Genomic DNA, 22,233 nt, shown 5'->3' with positions numbered 1-22,233 from the left:
AGTGATTGTATGGTTTTCAGTGCAGGACGGCAGAGGGATTTTTGAACCTGAGGACCACGTTCCTTTTATTATGGTAAAATGGATGACCTGGATCCATTTGTAGAAATTCTGAGGGTAGTGGTAGTAATAGCAACTTTTCCAGTGTATTTTGCTTTCTTAAATTAGGCAAAGGTACTTTGTATATTCATTAGGAATTGCACTGTATGGAAATAGGTTCTGCAATGCAGAATTACTGTTTAAACATTATTTTACAAACACAGGAAATTATATACATTTTGCTCAACAACTGAACTTCAGATACTGAAAGCTGATATATTTGACCTGAGCTGAGTAGAAACGTTGCCACATATTTGAGAACAAAACACAACACTGCTGAACAGTTCAAATGCATCCAAAGCAGGCGGAGCATGGTTATTCCCATATATGTAAGAATCAATAGCTACTAATTGGGATAGCTGCATATTTCCCAATCTCTAAAGCCATTTAGCTCAGGATGCCATTTGGAGAACATGAATTGGAAAGTGAAGAGAGATGCCTTTGGTATGTCTAGTTTTAAGCTTTCAGTCCTCCACTCCACCAGTTGCCCCTCCCCTCGGCAGCTAACGTCTATCAGATTACAGACCATACACACTCCTTCATTCCGTCCTCTCAGCTACCTTCATTTTAGCAACTTACACAAGAAACTTTTTGGGGGGAGTGGGGAAGGGAACAAATAGAAATGTTTTAGATCATCCAGAAAACTAGTGTTAAAGCTACCTTCTGATTGCCTTGTTTTTAAAAACAAAGGTAATTCTAACACTGTTTACACTGACAGTCAAAAAGTGATGTGGCATGCAACAACTTTTCTCAGAGGTTTTTCCCAGTCTGAACATCTAATTTTCTAATATTTCATAGTCATATTTAACAGAGGTGTTTTTTTAAGCAGCAAAGCCTTATGAATTAGACAATAAGGGTCTTTCATTATTGATTTTAATCTTAGGGGGAACCCTCCGAATAGACGACCTTCTACCACCAACAGATTAATCCAGAACATGGAAACTTTGCTGACTCAAAGAAGCCCAAAAGGAATGAACTTGAGAATTCCCCTTAAAATAATTAATAGTAGGGGGAATTTTCTAATTTTCCTGGTTCACTTGCAGTAAACTTGTTTTTTTAAAAATGGAACCAATTAAAAAACGGGTTTCCAGTATGATATTATCACAGTACTGCCCCATTCCCTACTCCTCTCAATTCACTGCAAACTGGGCTTACCTGGTGGTTTACGAGGGCCTTCTTCAATGTACCACCTCCAGATGAAGCAGACTCACCCCCCCACCCCAATGAACACAGCCAATCAGGAAGACTACACTAGAGCTAAAGCGGCATGGTTAAAACGTTTGATTGGTGCTCAGCATTCAGTTATGTGCTGCTTAAGCCTGAGGTATTGGTGCTCCAAACAGGGCAGAAAAGATGCTAAGAACTAAAACTCAACCATCAAGTGGATGAAAGAAAATGGGGAAGCAAGCTATACAAAATGTATCAGGAGATAAGTGCCAGTTTTAAATTAAAATCCTTTATTTTTTTTCCCAAATACAATTCACAACTTATACATAGTGGGGGAGATGCTCAGACTGTGCAAAATAAGGATGGCCTTCCTTTAAATTTACTAAACTATCCAGAATGGGTCTTTTTCTCCAGAGGGGGACTAGAGGTCAAGTCCTCTCAAATGTACAGTAACTTAAACCATTTTATAGAATGATCAATTGAACTTAACATATTACATAGTAAGGCAAACTTGAATTCTGAAGGGTTTCCTGTCAATAGAAGAAAGCATTTTTTTCCCATGAGTTACTTAGGATCACTCTTATGTTTTGCTTTGATATATTATATACTAATGCTGTCATTGCTGAACTGCCAAAAAGAAGTGATTTGCTTTACATATTGCACTGACAGACAGAAGTACACACTGTGTAACTGCTGAAAAAGAATACAAGCCCATGTAGTCGATTTTAAAAAGAGGGAAGAACTTAAAACCAACCTTTGGACACTCCTCTGTCAAATGATTCAGAAGAAAATTAAAAACTGCAAGAGATCTGGCTTTCGTAAAATAAAAAATAGAAGAAGTGAAAGCAGCTTAAGAACTAACATGGTGCTGCAATTTGAAATTTATTTTCAAGACCAAGAACTGAAGACTGAAGCATTTTTAAAACATGGAAGCATAGCATGAGCCCAAACAGAAATTAAATTGTTCCAATTGTTTAAAAATAATGGTTCTTTAGCTACTCTAGTGATAATTCTAATTTAATAAAAATCAATTCAAATTACATTAATTTGTTGTTTTGTTTTTTTAAAAAGATCCCTCACTTTCTTTAAAGGAAAAAGTGCATCAGACTCCCTTTTAGCAGCTACTCAAAGCTGTTCTTCTAAAAAATAGCTTAGACTTCTTACTGTAAGACAAGGGCTTTTTAAGCCCTCACATGGGAGTTGTGTCCAAAATGATAAATGAAATAATTTATTATCAAATCCAGAATTTAAATAAAAGCCATTCTTGCAAAGACAAAAAATCAAGAAAAGAAAGCATGCACTCAAATTAGCAGTGGAGACAAATATACGTATCTCTACAGGCACTGGCAGACGCAATTTAATTGTTACCGTTACTCGATGTAACACACACCCCACCCTACAATACATTTTTTCATCCACTAATCACTGAGGTACCAATATTTAAGAATGGAAACTTCAATATTGAAAAATAAAACCTAAAGTTGAAGTCATTTTTATTTTCCCCAGGAAAAAAAAACTATGGTGAGATTTGTATGAAATGTTAGTATACTTATAGAATTTTACAATTACATTGGCTTTTCTTTCTCTCTTAAACCAAAAAAAGTTGTGTTCCACATACACAGGTTCTTGATAAAATGTTCACCGTTTATATAACAGGAGTCAGTAGACTTGCAAATGAAAAGAGGAGATCTTGGCTACCTATTGGCACATCTTCCTGGTTACCAAGAGGATCTGAAGTCTGAAACAACCTGTTGTAAATTCAGAACAAGATGCGCCATGCCACACAGTGCAACAATTTAGGTGCAATGCTCGATGAGACACTCACAAAGAAGAGCTGTATGGAAGTTATTATGTCCAACTGCAAAGCAATTCCACACTAATTGCATTGAATGCAAAAGATGCTGCTGCCATGTTTGTTGAGAAGAAAAGTCCTCCAATTAACGCAGCCAAAGTTTAAGACGCAATGCATCAACTCCATTTAAATAGTATCTGAACAACCTCTTGTCTCGCACAAAGCCAAGGTTTTCATAAAGTTTCAATGCAGACTTGTTTGTGATCTCAGTCTCCAGGACAACCTGCAAAATAAGACATACTTTTCAAGGGGAGTTTGTTTTATTTACAGAACTTAAATGGCTGTCTCTCTCATATAATGATCCTAGGTGGCTCACAACAATCCACAAACAGAAGTACACTTCCCCCCCACCAGGTGCCAGACCAAACAGCCTTCCAGCTCAACCCTCATCCTAGCCCAATGCTTGAGTTCCTAGCCTGATTTGAGTTGCAATCATGTAGGACTTTACAGCGAACAACCCCAACTTTGTTTCATAAAAGCCTATAAAATCACCCTCAGATATGCATACTAAGGTGGAAACAAGCCTGTTGATCAAATCTTATAGCTCAGCTTCCAATTATTTATACTTAGAAGTTCCCTGGCATTAAAAAGACATTCCAGAACATTCTTGAACTCTCCCAGGATCCAAGATCCCAGAGGTTGCTCCCTCTCATAGAGTCTTTTACTATCGACGACCCCTAGGAAAGATCCTGATGTCATTATATATTTATATTATTTATTATAATGTTGACAAATCTCATACTAATGGTGCTTATATGCTACATTGGAAGAATTAGCATTCTGAAAATCAGGATATAAATAAGAATAAAAATAAATTATTAGTAATCTACAGTTATCCTACTATACTCCTAGCTTAATTTACCACAACTGTGCTAGTTAATGACTGCAATAAAATTGATTTGATAACTTATAACAAAGGAGTAATGTCTTGTGAGGATAAAAATGGAGAGAAGGGAAGAATGGGCTTGTATGCTCTCCTGAATTCTTTGGAGGAGGGTTGGGGGCAAAGATGACATAATTAAAAGAACAATTTCAGCATACATAAGCTTGCAGTCAAGTTTCTAGAACAAAGAAGGATCTTGCATTCTTAGAACTATGAAACCAGACAATATCATATAGCAGAGTTGATAACAATTAAATGATACTTAATGTGATCATCTCCCCCAATACCATCTAGATTGTACATGAGTATCAGTTGGGGAGATCAGTTTGTGTTCCCACTGACGGTTTTGGCTTACATTGCAGTGTGTAAGAGTAAGGCAACTTTAGTGATGGTGCTCACAAGGAATGTTTGTCTGGTGCCCATTCCTCTTACAGAAAACACTGGAAAATATGCCTTAGGCAAAAAACTATTCCAGGACCAGACTCTGTTTACATTTGCCTGTTATTTATTTTGCTTTTCTGGGTTGGTTTTTCTGATTTGAATTTTAGTATTCATTGTTTGTAGGCACTGTTGGTTTTATTGTGATGGTTTGATTTAAGATTACTTTCCTCTTCTAAACTGCTGTGGCTTCCTCTTGCAGGAAGGGCTGTATAGAAATAAAATATATGTAGAAACCCTATATTCACAGAACTTACGTTTGAATACTCCCCAGAAACTATATTACTGGGCAATCTAGAAGCACAACAAATACCTCATAATTTAAAAAGCAACTGGTATTGTGTGGAGGGCTAAAAATCAAATATATTTCTGAAATCTGCCCACAAAAGAGAGAATTGATAATAATTGATTTAAGGGAGTAAGGGGTTAAAGAATATTACATCTTGATTTAACCAAGAAAAAGTGGTTAGTTGTTAATAGTCAGTGGATTTCTTCCCTGCAGAGTTGTTTACAAATTTTGAATGATTTGAACAAATGTTATTGTTTACATTACATTAAGCTATAACTAAGTTTATGATTAATCTTATTACACCCACTCTAAATTCTTGAGAGCAGTTAAGACCAAGCGTCACTAACATTATGCTTATAGTCTATTTATAGTGTCAGTTCCACTGGCAGCGTTCACTTCCACTAATGTTATTTAAGACTTAGCTGAACTCTATGGCCTTCAAAGTCTAGATTCAATCATAATACTAACCTAGACAGCAATGAAATGCCCAAACATGCATCTTAGTTATTCAATAGATGCTGCACAGAGTGATTGCCCACGGCATGGAACTGACAAACCAACATCACAGATAATTTTCGGTTACCTCCCAATAAACAGTATCTTGAAGATTGTCTATGCAGTCAGCTGTTAATAAAATTGCTAAAGTTCTAGTCCCACCTTAGGCACGAAAGCCGGCTGGGTGACCTTGGGCCAGTCACTCTCTCTCAGCCCAACCAACCTCACAGGGTGGCTGTTGTGGGGAAAACAGGAGGAGGAAGGAGTATTAGGCATGCTCGCCACCTTGAGTTATTTATAAAAATAATAAAGGCGGGATAGAAAATAAATAAATAAATAAATGAAGGTATAAGTCGCCCAGGCAGTGTAAAGTGATTCAAATTTGAAATGTTTTGAGCTTGAAATGGGTTGATCTGATCATTCTGAAAGTATCCCTAATTCAAAACAGCAATTGAAAAAGAGGTGGCTAGATACTATCACTGATAACACAAGGATGAGCTTACAAGAATTTGAAGAAGTAATTACTAAGACAGTTCTGGAAAAACTATTTCCATTATGCTGAGTCAGAAGCAACTCAACAACAGAGATATTAAGATTAAATTTTATTCTTATTTAATCACCTAAGTGAGATTATTCACACAGAATTATTAATAGGAAATGGAAGTTTACCTAGCTTCAATTGCTTGTTGTCATTTTCTGGTCCTTTGTATGGTTTTGATGTTTAACAATAAATAAATATATCAGCTATTGATATGCTATTTCTAATCCTGTAACTGGACACATCCAGTTAATATTATCTATTAACCAGACTTAAGCAGAAGCTCATTTGATTGTAATAAAACTACACATTTTTTTTTAAACAATGGTCTATTCAATCTGAAAGCCAGTTTGGTGTAGTGGTAAAAGGCACCAGGCTAGAAACCACGAGACTGAGTTCTAGTCCTGCCTGAGGCACAAATGCAGCTGGGTGACTCAGCCCCAGGAAGAAGGCAATTGAAAACCACTTCTGAAAAGTTGCTAAGAAAACTGCAGCGACTTCTCCAGGCAAATGCTTTATTTGTTCAGTCGCTTCCAAGTCTTCGTGACTTCATGGACCAGACCATGCCAGAGCTTTCTGTCGGTCAGGCAAATGCTAGGAGTTAAGAATGATTTAAAAGCAAAAAATTGCAAAAAGTTCTATTAAATCTACTGGTTAAGCATAATTATCATTTTTTTATGTCTAAAGAAAAGTAGTATTAAAGAAAATACTCTGCGTAGAAATAAAACTGGCATCATACGTTTTGATGTTTTTTTGCTAGTAAAATTAGTTAGGCCTAAGGACCTGAAGAGAGCCAGTTTGGTCTAGTGGTTAAGGCAACAGGCTAGAAACCAAGAGACTGAGAGTTCTAGTCCTGCCTTAGGCATGAAAGCCAGCTGGGTGACTTTCGGCAAGTCACTCTATCTCAGCCTAGGAAGGAGGCAATTGCAACCCACTTCTGAAAAAAACCTTGCCAAGAAAACTGCAGGGACTTGTTCAGGCAGTCGGACACAATTGAACAAATTAAAAAAAGAGAGCCTGAAAATCTGGGTATTTCTGCTAGAAAACTAAACTCTCTGGACAAGCCCTGCCAAATCAACTGCTTTTTAAGGAGCAATTCAATGCTGAAATTCAAGTTTAATACCTTTCTGAGTATTTCTTGGCTTTCTTTTCTGGGTACTGAGGAAAGCCAAATTTCCAGTAAGGCTTTACAAAAATGAGTTGTTACTATGAAGAATTACTTCATAATAATTTTGACTAGTTAATTTTATAAGTTTGTGTTCAGAAATTTAAAAAAAAAGGATGAAGGAAGACACAAACTACCTTTGACTTGATATTAAAAAATAAAGACAAGACAAGACAAGAAAATGGAAGTAGTTCAGAGATTGGGGGAAAGTGGTCATGTAATGCTGACATTCTTAATTTTAAGGCTAACTAAAGATGAGTTAGTCAAATACCTCTCTTCAACTTAAAGGACTTTAATAAACTAATAGTAACAGGAAGTAGAATTCCACAGCAACAAAAGTTAATGAGAAAGGGATCTTAAAGTGGATTGGAGTTCCCAAAAAGGAGGTAATAAAAGTACAACTGCAAATGATTCTAATGAGAAACAAAGATGGAGGACAGAGGAGAATCCAGTGTGGCTATACAAAAAGATTATTTTTAAGAACAAAAAAAGGACATGTATAGAAAGGAGAGTAATCAAGGAAAATTACAGAAACATAGCTGAAACGGTACAGAGGACAGATTATGGAAATTCTAAAGCTCAGAATGAACTGGGGTTGCTGAAGAACAAAAGGACTTCTTTAGAGAAATTCAAAATAAAAGAACTGAAAAGTTTCATTGTAAGATTTATTTTCACTTATGAGAACTGTGAACCACCCAGAATCTCTTGAATAGGATGGGATATAAGTATTGCAATCAAGGGACACACTAGAACCTTATGACTAAAAGAAACAAGGACAAAGAATATCTATATACACTGAATAAATTTAAATTTCCAAACCCATATAAATTTCATTTTAGGATACTGAAGATCTGAGAAACCTGGAAAATAGGTGAAGTGCCAGATGACCAGAAGAAGGCAAGTGTTATCCCTATCTTCAAAAATGGGGAAATAAACCAATTAGTCCAGTATCAGTACCTGGAAAGATTCTAGAGGAGATAATGCTTTTATCTTGTTGTATGCCGCCCAGTCACCTTGTGTGAGATGGGTGGCCATATAAATGTGAGCAATTAAATAAATAAATAGTTTGATAAGTAAAAACTTGCAAAGAAATACAAAAGTCAACACAGATTTGTCAAGAACAACTCTTGCCAGATTAACCAATCCTGTTTTTTAAAATGAAGTGATTATGTGCCATCAAGTCATTTTCAACTCCTAGAGACCACATTTTCTCCATGATGCCAGATTAACCAATCCTGTAAATGAAGTACTCCTCCTTAATAGGTTTTTGGAAAAGCTGAGGACAATGTATCCTGATTTCAGCAAAACATTTGATAAAATACTCTGCAACATTCTAAATACCAAGCTAATTAGATGTGGGCTGGATGGCATGATAATTAAGTAGACATATGAGCTAGCTCAAAAAACTAGCTCAATGTTTCTTATCAAACTGGACTGAGGCAGTGAGAAGGTAGCACAAGGTTCAGCCCTGGGCCCTATACTCTTTAACACTTTTAGTAATGAACTGCAGAGATTATTCATCAAATTTTTAGATAACACAACATTGTGTGGCACAGGTAATACCCTAGAAGACAAAACTAAAATTCAACCCTATCTATTGGAACATGATTCAGCAATGTGGTTACAAAAAAATCCAAAATGGGCAAATGCAAGAGGTTTCCAGAAGTGAGCATGAAGTGGAAAATACGTTTTACTTTAAAACCAGAACAAACAACTGCTATCCAGAAGCTCTTGCCAAGCCATAATGGATCAGCCACATTCAGCAGAAACTCATCCTGGAGTATTTTTGATGTTCTGGGATTTGGGTGGAAAAAAAAAAACTGGAGGGATCCTGGAGTGATTTTACAGGGAACACAGGGCAAGACTAGCGCATGTCACCCTGCAGCAGCAATCAGAGCAGCCTTTCCAGCTCACTTCATTCCCTCCTTCCCTCTGCTGCTATTGATGGCCAAAGACTGGAATATCCCACTGACATGCCCACCCCTGATCTTCCCAGGACCTTTCTTCCCTCTGCTCAGCTGTCACTGCTAGCCATGGCTTTTTCCTGCCTTACCCACCTCCACAGCTATTTCTGGGTGGAACGACTGTGTTTTGTCCCACAGTAGCAACTAAACAGCTCCATTTTATCACATGTATGAACGAAATAACCAGGAATGTGTTTTGAATATGTACTACCTAAAAACAACTGTTCCATTCTTCCACATGCAAGAATGTTTTGCACATCCCCAATTGTTTCGAATACATGGAAAGTAATCATTCCTCCTTATTGTGCATTGGTCAGACCTTACCTTGAATGAATGAATGAATGAATGAATGAATGAATGAATGAATGGAGTGAGTGAGTGAGTGAGTGAGTGAGTGAGTGAGTGAGTGAGTGAGTGAGTTTCTGTGTGTGTGTATATAAAGTTCTGGGATCACACTTTTAAGAATTCAGACAGATTAGAAACAGATCCAGGGAAGGGGAATGTGGATGATCAGATGATTAGAAAACTAAGCCCTATAAAGAGAGATTAAAGGAGATGGACATATTAACCTTGAGAAGACAGGGTGGAGGGGGAGATATGATGGCACTCTTCAAATACCTGAAAGGTATTTCAGAAGGTCAAATTAGGAGTCTGGAGTTCAGGACATGAAATAATAGATTCAAGTTGCAGAAGGCAGATTCTGATTAAATGTTAGGAAAAAATGCTAACCATAAGAGCAGTTCAACTGTGGAACTATGTATCCAGAGTAGGCTTCCCTTCTTTAGATACATTCAGGCGAAAGCTAAATAGCCATCTATGAAGGACTCTTTAATCTGGATTCCTCCAGTGAGTAGGAGATATGACATTATGACTTAAATGGTGTCTTCTAATACTATGATTCTATGAATGTAAAATATTTGGTCTGATACCTGAAGTGATAAACTATGGCTTGCAATGATTGGATACCCCCATGGAACTTACAGACAGGATTTTAAAATTTCATCTGATGGATATTCATAGGATCTGGGGCCTTCTGACTGAGGAGACTATGACTTTATTGGGGCATATTTCTTAATGCTTAGATTACTGCAATTGCCTTCTGGCAGACATTCCTGATTCTTCTCTCCATCTCCTGATCCTAATGTTCCTCTAGATAGTCTCTCCTTTCTGTTCAGGTTCAAGGTCATGGTCTCCAGGCTCTGGACTTTCAGGAACCAGGCACCAGCAGCTTCCTTTCCTTGACCTCTATGACAGCCTTTAATAAGAGTTGAAGGCTTTTTTATTTGACTTCTGTGGGGATGAAGTGATTCACCCTACCCTCATTAACATTCGTAGCTTTCAGGTTAGTATTTACTTTATATTAAAATAAATGAATAAATACATACATAAAAGTTATGATGCATGTGTTCTCTGCAGCATCTTGGAGTGTTTCTTTAAATACACATGGTGGTTATATTTGATTTGAGTTACAAATACTGGTTTTGTTGGATTGATTAAGCTGTGAACTAATTTTGTTGAATGAAATTCTGTTAACTATTTTGTTTTTCTTTTGATCTCTACTGCATACAGTTGGTAAAGTTGTATAATAAATAATAACAAGACAGTTAGAGCTGTTGCCATATACTTGTTGGTCACAAACTCTAAACCACTGTTTGGATTATAATTAATCTTTTTATAAATTTTGGAAAGTAATCTTATAGGAAAATAGTAGGCCTGTGCAGAATGGTACATTTCAACTTCGAGAAGATACTTTATGCCATGTGTAATGGTATGTGGGAATGACCTTGAGAGACAGGAGGAAGAGCTGCAGACTAGACAACCATCATGCAAAAGGTATCTCAGCCTACAGAAACAAAAGGGCATAGGAAGCATTTCAGAAGGGACCTTCCCTAGTTTTCTGGAAAGGAAAAGTAAAGGAGGGGAGTAATACCTTCAGACTTGTAATAAAGGTAGTGTTAGTACATATGGTTTGTGCTTCTTGTCTGGACTACCTCAAAGGGCTGACCCCACGGACACAATTCACTCCCTTGCAACTGGCTGCTTTGCCCCTAGAAAGGCATCTGTACATTTGCAGAAGCTGCTTTTCTTCAGCAAAGCAAAGCAGCCACTGGTTATTCAGAAGTGTGGGCTATTTTTGTTCATTGTACTTGGATCAAACCTTTATAAAAACGGTACCCTTTCTAAGCTTAGCTTAGCCTTAGTAAGTAAGTGTAATAAGCTATTTAACTATAACATAATGATTCACAGACAAAATGCAACACTATTATCTGTTCAAATAGAAGAACTGCATCTACTTCAAATTCCAATCTTTTTTTTAAAATACATCAGAAAAAAAAAGCTTTCTAAACTGTGCAGATTTAAAGAACCAGTCCTGCTTATTACTATGTACAGTACATCCCTAGGAGGATTCATACAGGAATTCTGTATATAGAATATGAATGTAATACTAAATGTACTCTTAATCATTGCTATAACTGAATCAAATAATTCTTACCAAGCCTAGAATTCAAACATTTTCAATCCACATCTTAATTTGTACAGCACAGGATATCTGTTGCAAATGGCATTAAAACAGCTAAGTGGGCTAACTAGACAAGTTGCATAATTCTATGGATCCTTGCCCATTATGGGTGTTAAGATCTATTAGGGAAAGTGCATCTAGATGGGTCCAGGGAGTGCTCACTGACTTTTCAGGTGAGGAAATTATTTTCATCACTTTGAAGGAGGTAGCAGCAAAGGCCTCTTGAAGAGGCCTACCCTGGATGCTTTGTTTCTGGGCCAATACAGAACAGTTACAAATGTCCCTTTCAGGGCTAGACTACAGAGTGGCCTTGTTTATGGCCTCACTGATGGGTTCAGCTTATAGGACAGTGGGCCAGAAGTAGGGTCTTCCCACTGACAGTGCCTCAGTTATGCAAGTCTTTCCTGAAGAGAATATGGTTGACCTCAATACTGTCTTATTTTAAATGGTAATTGAAGATATGCTTGTTTACTCAGGCACAGTAGCAACAGCTCAAGGATCAGACTGCCTTTTTAGATCATCTTTTTACAAGCTGTTTTTATTGCTGACTGTTTTAGTTAGTTGTTGAGAACAGTTTTACTGTTCTTTTCACTGTGCCCTGAGGTTTCTTCAGGAGGAAGAATGGTATTATTATATTATAATAATGTCATCAGATTATCAAATACCCATTGCAGCATGGATGATTAATGCCGAGAGGCAGAATATCGGACTCCTATATGGAAAAACAGTTAATGAAAACAATGGGAAATAGTCCTTCTCTCTTCCCCAGCCTAGTATTTTTCATTGTAACATGCTTTACGAACATGCCCAAGAACAGATTTTAATACCTTATTAGTAAATCTGTTTCATTACTTAAGCCAATAAAAAGATTACTGAAGCTTCCTTGAACTTTTGGCAGTTTTTGCTGCCTCCAAATCTGACTTTGGCTTCAATGCAGATTCAAGGGAAAAATTATAGGGCTGCATAGCATGGAACCAAAGAAAAGACAAAGACATCCACCAATTGCCATCAAAGGATGCAGGACTCTGCACAGTGGTTAAAGGAAAGAGGCTTTCTCTGGACTTACCAAGGCATGCACTACAATAGGTGAGAAAAAAAATAGCACATCTGCTGTGGCAGATGCTACCTCATGTTCATGTATCCCCAATTCATAAACTTTTAGTATCCTATGCAAGCCCAAATCATCACTTTAGGACACCTATATTACTATCTAGATCTGCTTAGGGTATTAGTTCATGTAAAGACAGACTTCGTATATTTTACTGTGCTGTCCAAAGGAGACAAACAACTATTCATTCTCTGGAGTCCCAGAAAGCTTTTAACATAATGTATCTTTCTGAATGTATGCTGCCTAAACCGAAGAGCTGCTTACACAATAAGATGGATTTGGAAGAACAGCCTTCAAGTGAAGCAAGGGAGAAAAACAAAGTTCCTTCAAATCAAGAAAAGATTTACCTCATCACAATCTCCTTCTACCATCGCGTAAATAGCTTTCTTAACCAAGTTTGTACCTGAAACACAAACAAAAAACAAACAATTTACACTTAAAGTACAAATTATTACAGCATAAATTAGCTCATGTTCTGATCTTGCAACAAATACATAATTTAAGAAGTAACAATTAGTAATATAGATATTCTACACATTTTTTAAAAACTTCTGTCTTGTAAGAGGAAGGGAAGGGAACCCAAATACCTGAGTCCTTTGCATCAAGTATGAATGGGATATCCTGCCACAAAATTCAAAGATCTTATTTAGGATTATTATTTAGCTTTTTTGACTTACAAAGATTGGCATAGCAGCTTCCAGAGGCAGTTTCACTTAGCCTGCCACAACATAGCAAACTGTAAAGCAAGGGAACCATTGGGGTACAGAATAAGCTAATAAAATCACACATATTCCTTTTCTTTAATGGGTTAAATTTCTGTCCCCAGTTTCCTTTTAACCTGTGGATGTCTATTACACAGCGGTGGCTCACAAGAGAAAGCAGCCAACCTAGAGAGAATATATTTCACGAGAATGAGGCATGTTCATCTTGCGACACCACTGAAGCAGAGCAAAACTGTATGGACGGGGTTGGTGATGAGATCAAAGTGGATATCCACAGAATAAGGACTCATGGGCTGCATATAAGTATATGACAGTAGCAGACTGCTTCATTTTAAAAATTATAGATTAAAGTAATTGCCACAAGAAAGGTGTATGCAAAAATATTTACCTCAAAGCAACAGCTAACTGAAAGTATATTACTTTCAGAAGGCTTCAAAAAGATGCAACTGCTATTCTTACCTATGCCTTTTCTTCTGTATTTGGAATCCACCGCTAACATGGCTATATAACCTCTACGAAACATCTTTTTGTGCATGTCCAACTTGCAGACGATTGCACCTACGCACTCATCACCTACCATTGCCTTAAAAACAAAACAAAACCAAACAAAACACATCTTGTAGGTTAAGGCTAACACACAGTGCCATAAAATCACAATTTTATAGACACATTTTTAAAAAGATCCCATCTTGGAAATTCCCCAAAACTTTGAAAACCTTACTTAGTAACAGAAGCTTATATTTGTTTCTTGGAAAAGTAATATCATACTCATTGGCTTGGATGTTAAGTTGCATGAGCACAAAAATCTGCCCAGACTCATGCATGCTGTATTAATTTGACAGGGCAAATGGCTATTAGGGAGTAAGGAACTGCCCAGGAGTGGGTAGATGCACCTTGTATGTATGGAGTGGTAGCACTCAGGTTACCTTCCTTCTGTTTTATTTCTCTTCTTACTCTGTGCTATTTAAGAAAGCTTTCCGAGGGACTTTGTGTGAGGCACGCACAGATTAGAAAGATGTGCAAGCTTCCTTCTGTTTATAATATTTAGAACTCAAGACATTAGCTTCAGCCTTGTTTGGCCTGGGCCCTATTTTACCCAGAATCTCTATGTAGTTTAAATTATTCTTCAATGATGCTGTTCTGCACTTGAGTACAGCTCTTTTATTTTTATGAGGGACAGAATTATTAAATCCCAAGTAGATAGTACATAACTGAACTATGGATCAGTCAGCTATTCTAATAATAGCTACTATACTATAGCTGAAATAACTGATTGAAACCTGAAAAAGAAAAAGAAAAAGGAGAAAGGCCTCTGCAACTTCCATTGTCAAAGATTCTGAAATGTAGATCAATTTTAAAATTTAATTTCTTGTTTAATGAGCACATTTTTCATTTTTATATGTCTCAGAAAGTCATTTCCCACAAATCCATCCCAGTTCTTTTATATAAAGACATTGCTAGATATATAATGTTCATTTATCAATAATTTAGAGTTGTTTAGTTTTAAAATGTGCTTCACTTGATGGCAGACCCGACAATAAATTTAAGTACTAGTGTCAATTTTTATCCTTCTATAAAAAAGACATAACTTAAAATGTTGAGATTAGAAAAGAAGGAATTGAAAAAGAAAATGTCATAAATCCTGACAAATATACTGAATATACAGAAATAAATTGTTATGTAAAAGGACTGAATTAAGTTATTTTTAGTATTCTAGATTAAATAAACATTTTCAAGCTAAATGTACAGATCTCTCAAACAAAATCTCTATCAAGCTGAACTTCCTTGGGAAATAGGATGAAGAGACTCTTCCAACCAGGGAATCTCACTCTTGCATAAATGCACGTATTCAGTTTTGCTGTTAAGTGACAAAGAGCTCTAGAAGAACTAAATTATTTTAATCAGCAGGACAATTTTGTTTACCTTTTATAGAAAAAAACACTTAAAAGCTTATCTTAGGGAAAAATTTTGCATACATTTTATATGTGGCACTAAATAGTACAAAATCTGAAAATGTTATTAAAATGTTATTAAAACAACAAACATTATATAAAGTAGGTTGACAGTATTAAATATTGAATGAATTAGCATGATATAGATAATTGTTTTGTTGAAAAACAGTAAAGTGACATACTTTACTATTTACAATCAGAATTCTATACCACAGCAGGAGAATCTGGGTACAGTTGTAGGTGAGATTTAAACTGAAGCCTAACTTTCCCACTGAGCTCATTTTTTTTTTTTTGGTATACCTTTTGTAATAGGTACATGCAATAAGATCCTGAGCCCAGATACATAGTTAACACTACTGGTCAACCTGTGTGATTTTTAAAATGATTATGCTAGCATGCAAGGTAAACATGTACCCTCATGCTGGCAGATATTCATCCATACAATATTTATAATGCTTACAGAACTGACTGCTGCTGCAAACCAGCATTTTGCTCACACCAAGAGTCTAGATTATTGCCCAAGTTTCACACGAGGCAAGAATAAAAACTTTATTCTGGAATCCCACTTAGCATCTTAAGGTCCTAAAACTCCCAGGCAATTGCAACTATCAGAACCAGTATTTTCACCTAAATATGAAGCTAGGCCTAAATGATGTAGGTAAAATAATTAGATCTGCAGAAAATCTGACAAATTAAAGAAATAAGCATTAGATTCAGACTGGATCGAACTTAGACTGACCCGAGGATTTAGCTGCAATAATTTCTGACAGACAGTAACTGCAGTGAAGCAGCAACAACAAATAACTGGAGAGATATTCAGACTCAGCCTTACGATCATCTATTCCTTTTCCTGTGAATGATCAGCATTTGATCCCAGGAAACCAGAGGTTTCTTTCTGTCCTTCCAAGAAGACAACTCTACAAAAAGCATTTGGTTAAAACAGTTTGGAATTTACTTCTAAGCATTTCAATTTAAATACTACACTAACTAAATCCAATAAAGAATTATTTGAGATATATTCTACACTCGCCTATTACGTTCTTCACTGCCATATGAACTGACAGACTTGGCCCATGTGAAAATCAAACTGAACCAATAATGTAAACTGGGGGTGGACAGATTTCAGGTTTTTCAGATTTGCTTTTGTATACCAAAAGGTATACATTTAGAATTAATGAACTGAGAAACTGTGTTCCATTCAGTTCTAGGGAGTGCCCTTTAGGAATTAGTATTACTACTTCTATTTCAATGAATATGTCTGGGACAGTAACTTTCCAACTACGCTAAAAAAGTTAAAATCAAAGCTAGCTATTCAAATCTTAAAGTAATATCAATATTATTACCAAAATAATACCAATATTAATCGTGGGTTGGATAATGTTTAATCCAGATAATACCGGGGTGCTCCTGAGTAGTCAAAAGATAAATAATTCCTGGCTGCCTTGTAAGTAATTTGGAGGGAAGACTTAATACAGGAATATTCTCTGAGCTTCTTTCAATTATGTCATGACCCTTGTGTGGTTTGCAGCCCATCTATAAACTCTGCTCTCTAAGTCACATAGGGATATTGGTATTTTCACAAAACATGTTCTTCGTAATATATGGGAAGACAGTAATTTTGAGCAGCCACATTTCTCAACATTGCATCCTGGTCTGATGAGCGGCCCTACCCAAAAAGAAACCAGAAGGGACAACTTCCAACCTTGCTCAACAGAGCATATAGGAATAACCCTTCCAGTCCTAAATTAACTGCATTGCTACTACATTGACCTTTAACACCCTTCAAAACTAGAATATTCATTAAAAACCCAATAAATCAGGATAACAACACTGGAGTCCTTTGCAGGTTATCATACATCACTATCTCCCCTACACTCACATTAGATTAACAAGAATAGGACTGGCATGTTTCTCAGTCATTTCCTAACTCTTTGCTATGTAGACCAATAAGCAAATATAACAATTGGTGAACTTTTTCGACATCTGATAGGATCACTTAATTTTTTTCAAAAACTCAGATCAATATTTAAAAATAAACACAGAGATTGTCACATTTCCAACTACTATGTTTGGGCTAGAAACCAGGAGCCTGTGAGTTCTAGTCCCGCCTTAGGCACGAAAGCTGGCTGGGTGACCTTGGGCCAGTCACTCTCTCTCATCCCAGCTCGGTGCAATGTAGACTAGCCTCCTCGTGGTGCACCCCGGGCAAATAGTCTACACATCTGGCTGCTGGACCTCACAAGGATTTCCCAGCAAGAAAAAGCAGCATGAACCCCAAACTGCTATGCCATACAATTAAAAAAAAAACTTGCTTTAGAGGTATTATGCTAGTGTTCAAATACAGCTACAGCAACACTTGGATTTCTGAATTGTTTTTCATGAGACAGCAATCCTTTCCTGCTAGGGAAAAAAATAATTGTAAACTTTTCTCTAGGGTCTAAGCCAGTCATTGCTTGGACTGTTCATTCATTGGTTAAATAAATGGAAATATAAGAGGAGGTCTTTCTTACAGAATAGTGACTACATATTTTTATTATTTTGGGAAAGGGGCAACAGCCTTTAAATGAAAGATAGAAATCTGGAAATTGCTTATCTGGGTAGGGCAAGAGTTCCCCCAAGCAGATGCCCATTATGAGCATTTATTTACATTACACTGACATGATAACACAAAAAATCTTCATTTTCTCAAGCCATCCTATCTCTATCCCACTCAGTCAAGTTTTCATGTTTATTGTTGCCTTTGGCTTTGCTTCAACATATCATATATCCTCAAAAAGCTAAATCTTGCCAGTAGCTCATAAACACCAGAGTCCATTATGTCATTTCCTTGGAAAGATCAAGTGAACTTATTAGATTTTCTTACACTGAGAATTTTAAGAATTACTGTATTAAGAAGGGCCCCCTAGACATAATCACAAATAAAACATGGGTCAAATCATTAGAAACTCTCTCTTTCAATTTGTAAAATATTTTTAGAGATATCTTAAGAGAACTGACTTTCAAGTGAACACACTCTACCTCTTTTTTCAGTTGCTTGTATGATACACGCAGAGCTTTATAGGTTAAGGAGTGCCGGCTAACCTGACATCTGACTATGTAGATTGTAGTTTCATTTGCTAATAAGTAATTAACAAGAAACACTAACATAATTACCTTTTAAAAAAAGAAATATTTAATGCAGTATGGTAGAATCATTTGGTTAGAGATTCTTCTTCTTTTTCCCCTTTCAAACTACCCCCTCCTTACAATTATGGTTCAAAATCTATGCTCACAACCTCTTCATGGGAGGAGGAACTGTTTTCTTTCTGCATATAGAATCATGTGTATTTAAGACCTGTATTTTGATAAGAGGCATGTTGCACATAACATATAGGTTTTCATATCTAAAAATAAATCGCAATTTAATCAGATAACATTAAAATTATACAAATGGCACCAAGTTAAAATTGAATATTGTGAAGTACCAAGGAATATTCATATTTAAAATTCCTAAAACGAGTTTACTTTCAGAAGTATTGTAGGATTATATTAATTCTAGCTCAGTTCTTAAGTATTTGCTCCATAAATAGAAAACTTTGTACAAATATCAACTCAAATATTTTCTAAGCTATCACTATTTCTCATTTTAACTGGGCAGAAACTGATAGAGCAAACTCTAAAAACAAACTAATGACAATATAATTATAACTGAGCATCCCCAAACCATTAAAAAGCAAGTATATGTAACTTCCAAGTTCACCAAGAACACTTCAATTTACTATATCTTGGGAACAGAGATAAGAGGGGTTGATCTCCAATTTACACTGTACATGTGTACAAAGTTTATGAATAATTCTGTTCAATTCAAACCACACTTATATTTCACAAACTGACTACTGGTGAATGACAGATGTGAGCATTTTGCTTACATTGTAACTTTCCCCATATCACCCACTTCTGTCCATCCATCTCGAATACCCCTTTTATCCTTCAACCTTGTAACACATTTTTAATCATGTCTCTTGCTCACTTCCACCCCCAACTTACCAAAAAGCAAAGCTGAGGCCAGTTGTGGATAAAATACCTATAAGTGTAAATGGAGTAGGGTTCAGACAGATCTTTGGTGATCAGTCTCATGATGTCTGGCATCTGCAGCTCGGACTCATATCGGACATATCGTATTGTGAGGTCCCCTTTCTCCTCCTTCACCTGCTGGGGGGGCCAGGAAGTGTCTGTATGGGGACCCATGGAGCATTTTTGCAAACTGCAGGTGGAGGCCAAGGATCTGGAGAGAAGCAGCAAGGACTCCTCTTCCCTTTCCAACTCCTGGTCCTCGCCTTCCTCCAACTCTCCTCCCCCAACTAGCCCATTCCTGTCCCCAGCAGAGGGAGCAGAAGCATCATGGTGGTGGTGATGCTGCTGCTGTTGGGACTGTGCAGTCCTTGCCTGGGGGCAAGGGACCTGGTGGTGGTTGTTGAGTGAAGACCGACTTGTCTCCTGCTCCCCTCCCTGCCGGGGATGCTGGGGCTCCTGCCCATGTCCCATTGTTTTGCCAGGACCAGTGGTGGTGGTGCTTTTCTTGCTGTTGGGTGGACACTGGTTCTCACTGCTGTTGCTCAAGACCTTGCCCTTCAGGGAGCTCCGCAAGTGCCGCAAGTCCGTGCCAGCGATGAGCCCGTTGAGCTGATGGTAGTGGCGATGGGGCTGGCAAACGCGGCGACGGGGCAGGCCCCCCTCCCGCGCGCCTTCATCCTCGGCTTCCTCCTCCCTGCAGGGCCGCCTTCCTCCTTCCTCTTCGTCCTCCTCTTCCTCCTCCTCTTCAGCAGTTCCCGGAAAGGGAGAAAGGAGCGCAGCGGCGGCTCCCGGCGGCGAAGCGAGGAGGCTGCTAGGCCCGGGCGGTACCTCGGCCATGTCCTGAGGAGACCAAAAGGAAGGGGAGAAGCGAAGAGAAACAGAGTGAAAGTGTAAGAAGAAGACACCCAACTCTTCCCCTTTCCTTTTTCATTCACACAATCCCATCCCGACTGTCCCCTTCTTTTCCTCCTCCTCACCCCAAAGTCCCTTCAGCAGCAGCAGCCGCGGCGCCTCCCGCTCCCTTTCTCCGCTCCTCCTCATCCAGCGGCCGTAAAGTGCGACCAGGTTTCCTGTCAGGCCTGGCTGCCGCGGCTCCAGAATCAGGGAGAAGGCGCGACACTTCGCGTCGTTTCACTTTATGACTGGCCCCGAGGAAAGACTGAGGGAGAGGAAGGAGAAAGGGGTCAGAGGCGTGGCTTCTCACGAGCAACTTTCTATCCGAGGCGGCCGTGCGCGACATTTGATTGCTGCTCGCTTTACGGCTGGCCTTGCCGCTGGGTTTGGTATTGTTCCTGGCTCCATTCCGCTTGCGGTCATAGTCAGAGACTCTATGGTCAGAAAAAGAGCGTGAGGCCGCACTTGCTGGTTACCTTCCTGTAATGGAAGGCTTTGGCGACATTAGCGGAACGGCGCAGGCGCAGATTGTCACTGGGCGCCGACTAGGCGGGAACAAACCTGAGAGAGGGGTGGAGGCGCGAAGATAAGGAGCGGAGCGCTGAAAGGCGTTTCTTGCCGCTGGGGTCGCCTAGGGGCAGCGATGCAGCAAGGACTTTTTAAGGGGCGGGCGATTGTGCCTTATATATGGAGGAGGGCTGCCCCGGCTCCCCGAAGTGTAGTTAGCGTTATACTATACTTCAATTCTGGGAGTTGAAGTCCAAACATCTTAAAGTTGCCAACTTTGGAAAACCCTGCATTAGAATTATCAGATCCATTAATATTAATCAGCTGGAACATGCAAGAGTTATGTCCATATTTTGGGTCTGCTCATGCATTCCCAGTAACAGACAAAAGGGGGGTAGATATTACTCTGATGAAGCCAGACAGCCAGTTTGGCACAGTGGTGAAAGGCACCAGGCTAGTGAGTTATAGCTGGGGGTCTTTGGGCCAGTCCCCCTCTCTCAGCCCTAGGAAGACAGAGACAGTGGCAAACCACTTCTGAAAATGTTTCCAAGAAAACTGCAGGGACTTGCTGCAGTCACCAGGAGTCAAGGTTGACTGGGTAGACTGTAACTGGAAGCAGCCAGAAGAAATGGGGGTTGTGGAGGAGAGTTCAAATGAACAGTCTGTGCTCAGATCCGTCAGTCCCATATGCAGGTATATAGCCCAGATATTTTGTAAAATATTTTAGGTAAATCATTTGGTTTAACCCCACTGTAGCATACATCATCCAGGGAGCAATGTTTGCTGGAGTGATAGGACCTGTAACCCAATGGATTTGGAGGGTGTTGGGATGGGGAAGTCTGGCTTATTTGGTAAACTTACCAGCTGTTGCATCCCTGTTTCCTCCATTTGATTCCTATTTCAACTGAAATTCCCCAGTCAGGTGACCACCATGGATATAAGACTACAATTCTCATGTGGGTCTGGAAGCTACAGTTCAACATGCCTGGAGGGTACCAGGTAGGAGAAAGCTACCTACCTGTTCAGCTGACTAGTGCAGCTATAGACTTTGACCTCACTCCTTTTATACAGTCCTGAGGCTGGCAAAGTGTTCAGTGCATGGTTGAGATAGTCCAAATAGCCCACTAAGCCATTTTGTGTGATGTTTCCTAAGAAAGTATCATCTACTTCAGCTTGGAGTGGCCATGTTCTCTCAGCCTGAAGTCATAAAGATGGCAGTGATGTCAGAACTGACCTCTTCTTGGGTGAGGTCAGTGATACTGTGGACAAAGAACTGGAAATACAGAGTTCAAGTATGGAATTCACTGCTTCAGATGGTGGCGATGGCCACCAGGTTAGATAATTGTAAAAATGAACTAGATAAGTTCATGGAAGATGAAACTTAACAACAGCTACTAATATTGATGGCTGTTTACTACCCACTGAATAATTGCTATCATACATTAAATACAAGCCGCTGGAGAGTGATAGAAGGCATATTTCAACTAGCTATGTTTGTGAGTTGTCTGAATGCATCTAGTATGCCTCTGTGTGAAACAAAAATGGGCTAAATGGGCACTTGGCCTGATTCAGCAAGATTAAGCTTATGC

General features: G+C 38.4%; 1 protein-coding gene across 2 annotated transcripts; it reads right to left on the bottom strand.

The window, feature by feature from the left end:
* Window positions 1-1,533: 1,533 nt before the first annotated feature.
* NAA30 (N-alpha-acetyltransferase 30, NatC catalytic subunit) lies at window positions 1,534-20,346 on the bottom strand. Of its 2 annotated transcripts, XM_063290496.1 has the most exons (6): window positions 20,221-20,346; window positions 19,217-20,083; window positions 13,698-13,821; window positions 12,864-12,919; window positions 4,603-4,644; window positions 3,236-3,338 (listed from the first exon to the last, which is right to left on the bottom strand). In XM_063290496.1, exons 2-5 carry the CDS (start codon window positions 20,078-20,080, stop codon window positions 4,612-4,614), a joined length of 1,077 nt encoding a protein of 358 aa, XP_063146566.1. In that variant the 5' UTR covers window positions 20,081-20,083; window positions 20,221-20,346; the 3' UTR covers window positions 3,236-3,338; window positions 4,603-4,611. The 2 variants fall into 2 exon arrangements, with proteins under 2 accessions (XP_063146565.1, XP_063146566.1); XM_063290495.1 differs by lacking the exon at window positions 4,603-4,644 and having other exon boundaries at window positions 1,534-3,338.
* Between the last annotated feature and the right edge of the window lie 1,887 nt (window positions 20,347-22,233).

Source organism: Candoia aspera, chromosome 1, assembly GCF_035149785.1.
Source record: "Candoia aspera isolate rCanAsp1 chromosome 1, rCanAsp1.hap2, whole genome shotgun sequence".
Taxonomy (NCBI): domain Eukaryota; kingdom Metazoa; phylum Chordata; class Lepidosauria; order Squamata; family Boidae; genus Candoia; species Candoia aspera.
Note: the sequence above shows the minus strand (reverse complement) of the source record. Positions and strands in the feature narration are given on the sequence as shown.

What these genes read in the sequence shown, in the direction of transcription:
- NAA30 (XM_063290495.1), bottom strand. Translation starts at nt 20,080, where the DNA reads ATGGCCGAGGTACCGCCCGGGCCTAGCAGCCTCCTCGCTTCGCCGCCG. An exon ending in ATACAGAAGAAAAGGCATAG is followed by an intron (nt 12,920 to 13,697) that starts GTAAGAATAGCA and finishes TTTGTGTTTCAG; the next exon opens with GTACAAACTTGGTTAAGAAA. An exon ending in TAGAAGGAGATTGTGATGAG is followed by an intron (nt 3,339 to 12,863) that starts GTAAATCTTTTC and finishes CTTATTTTGCAG; the next exon opens with GTTGTCCTGGAGACTGAGAT.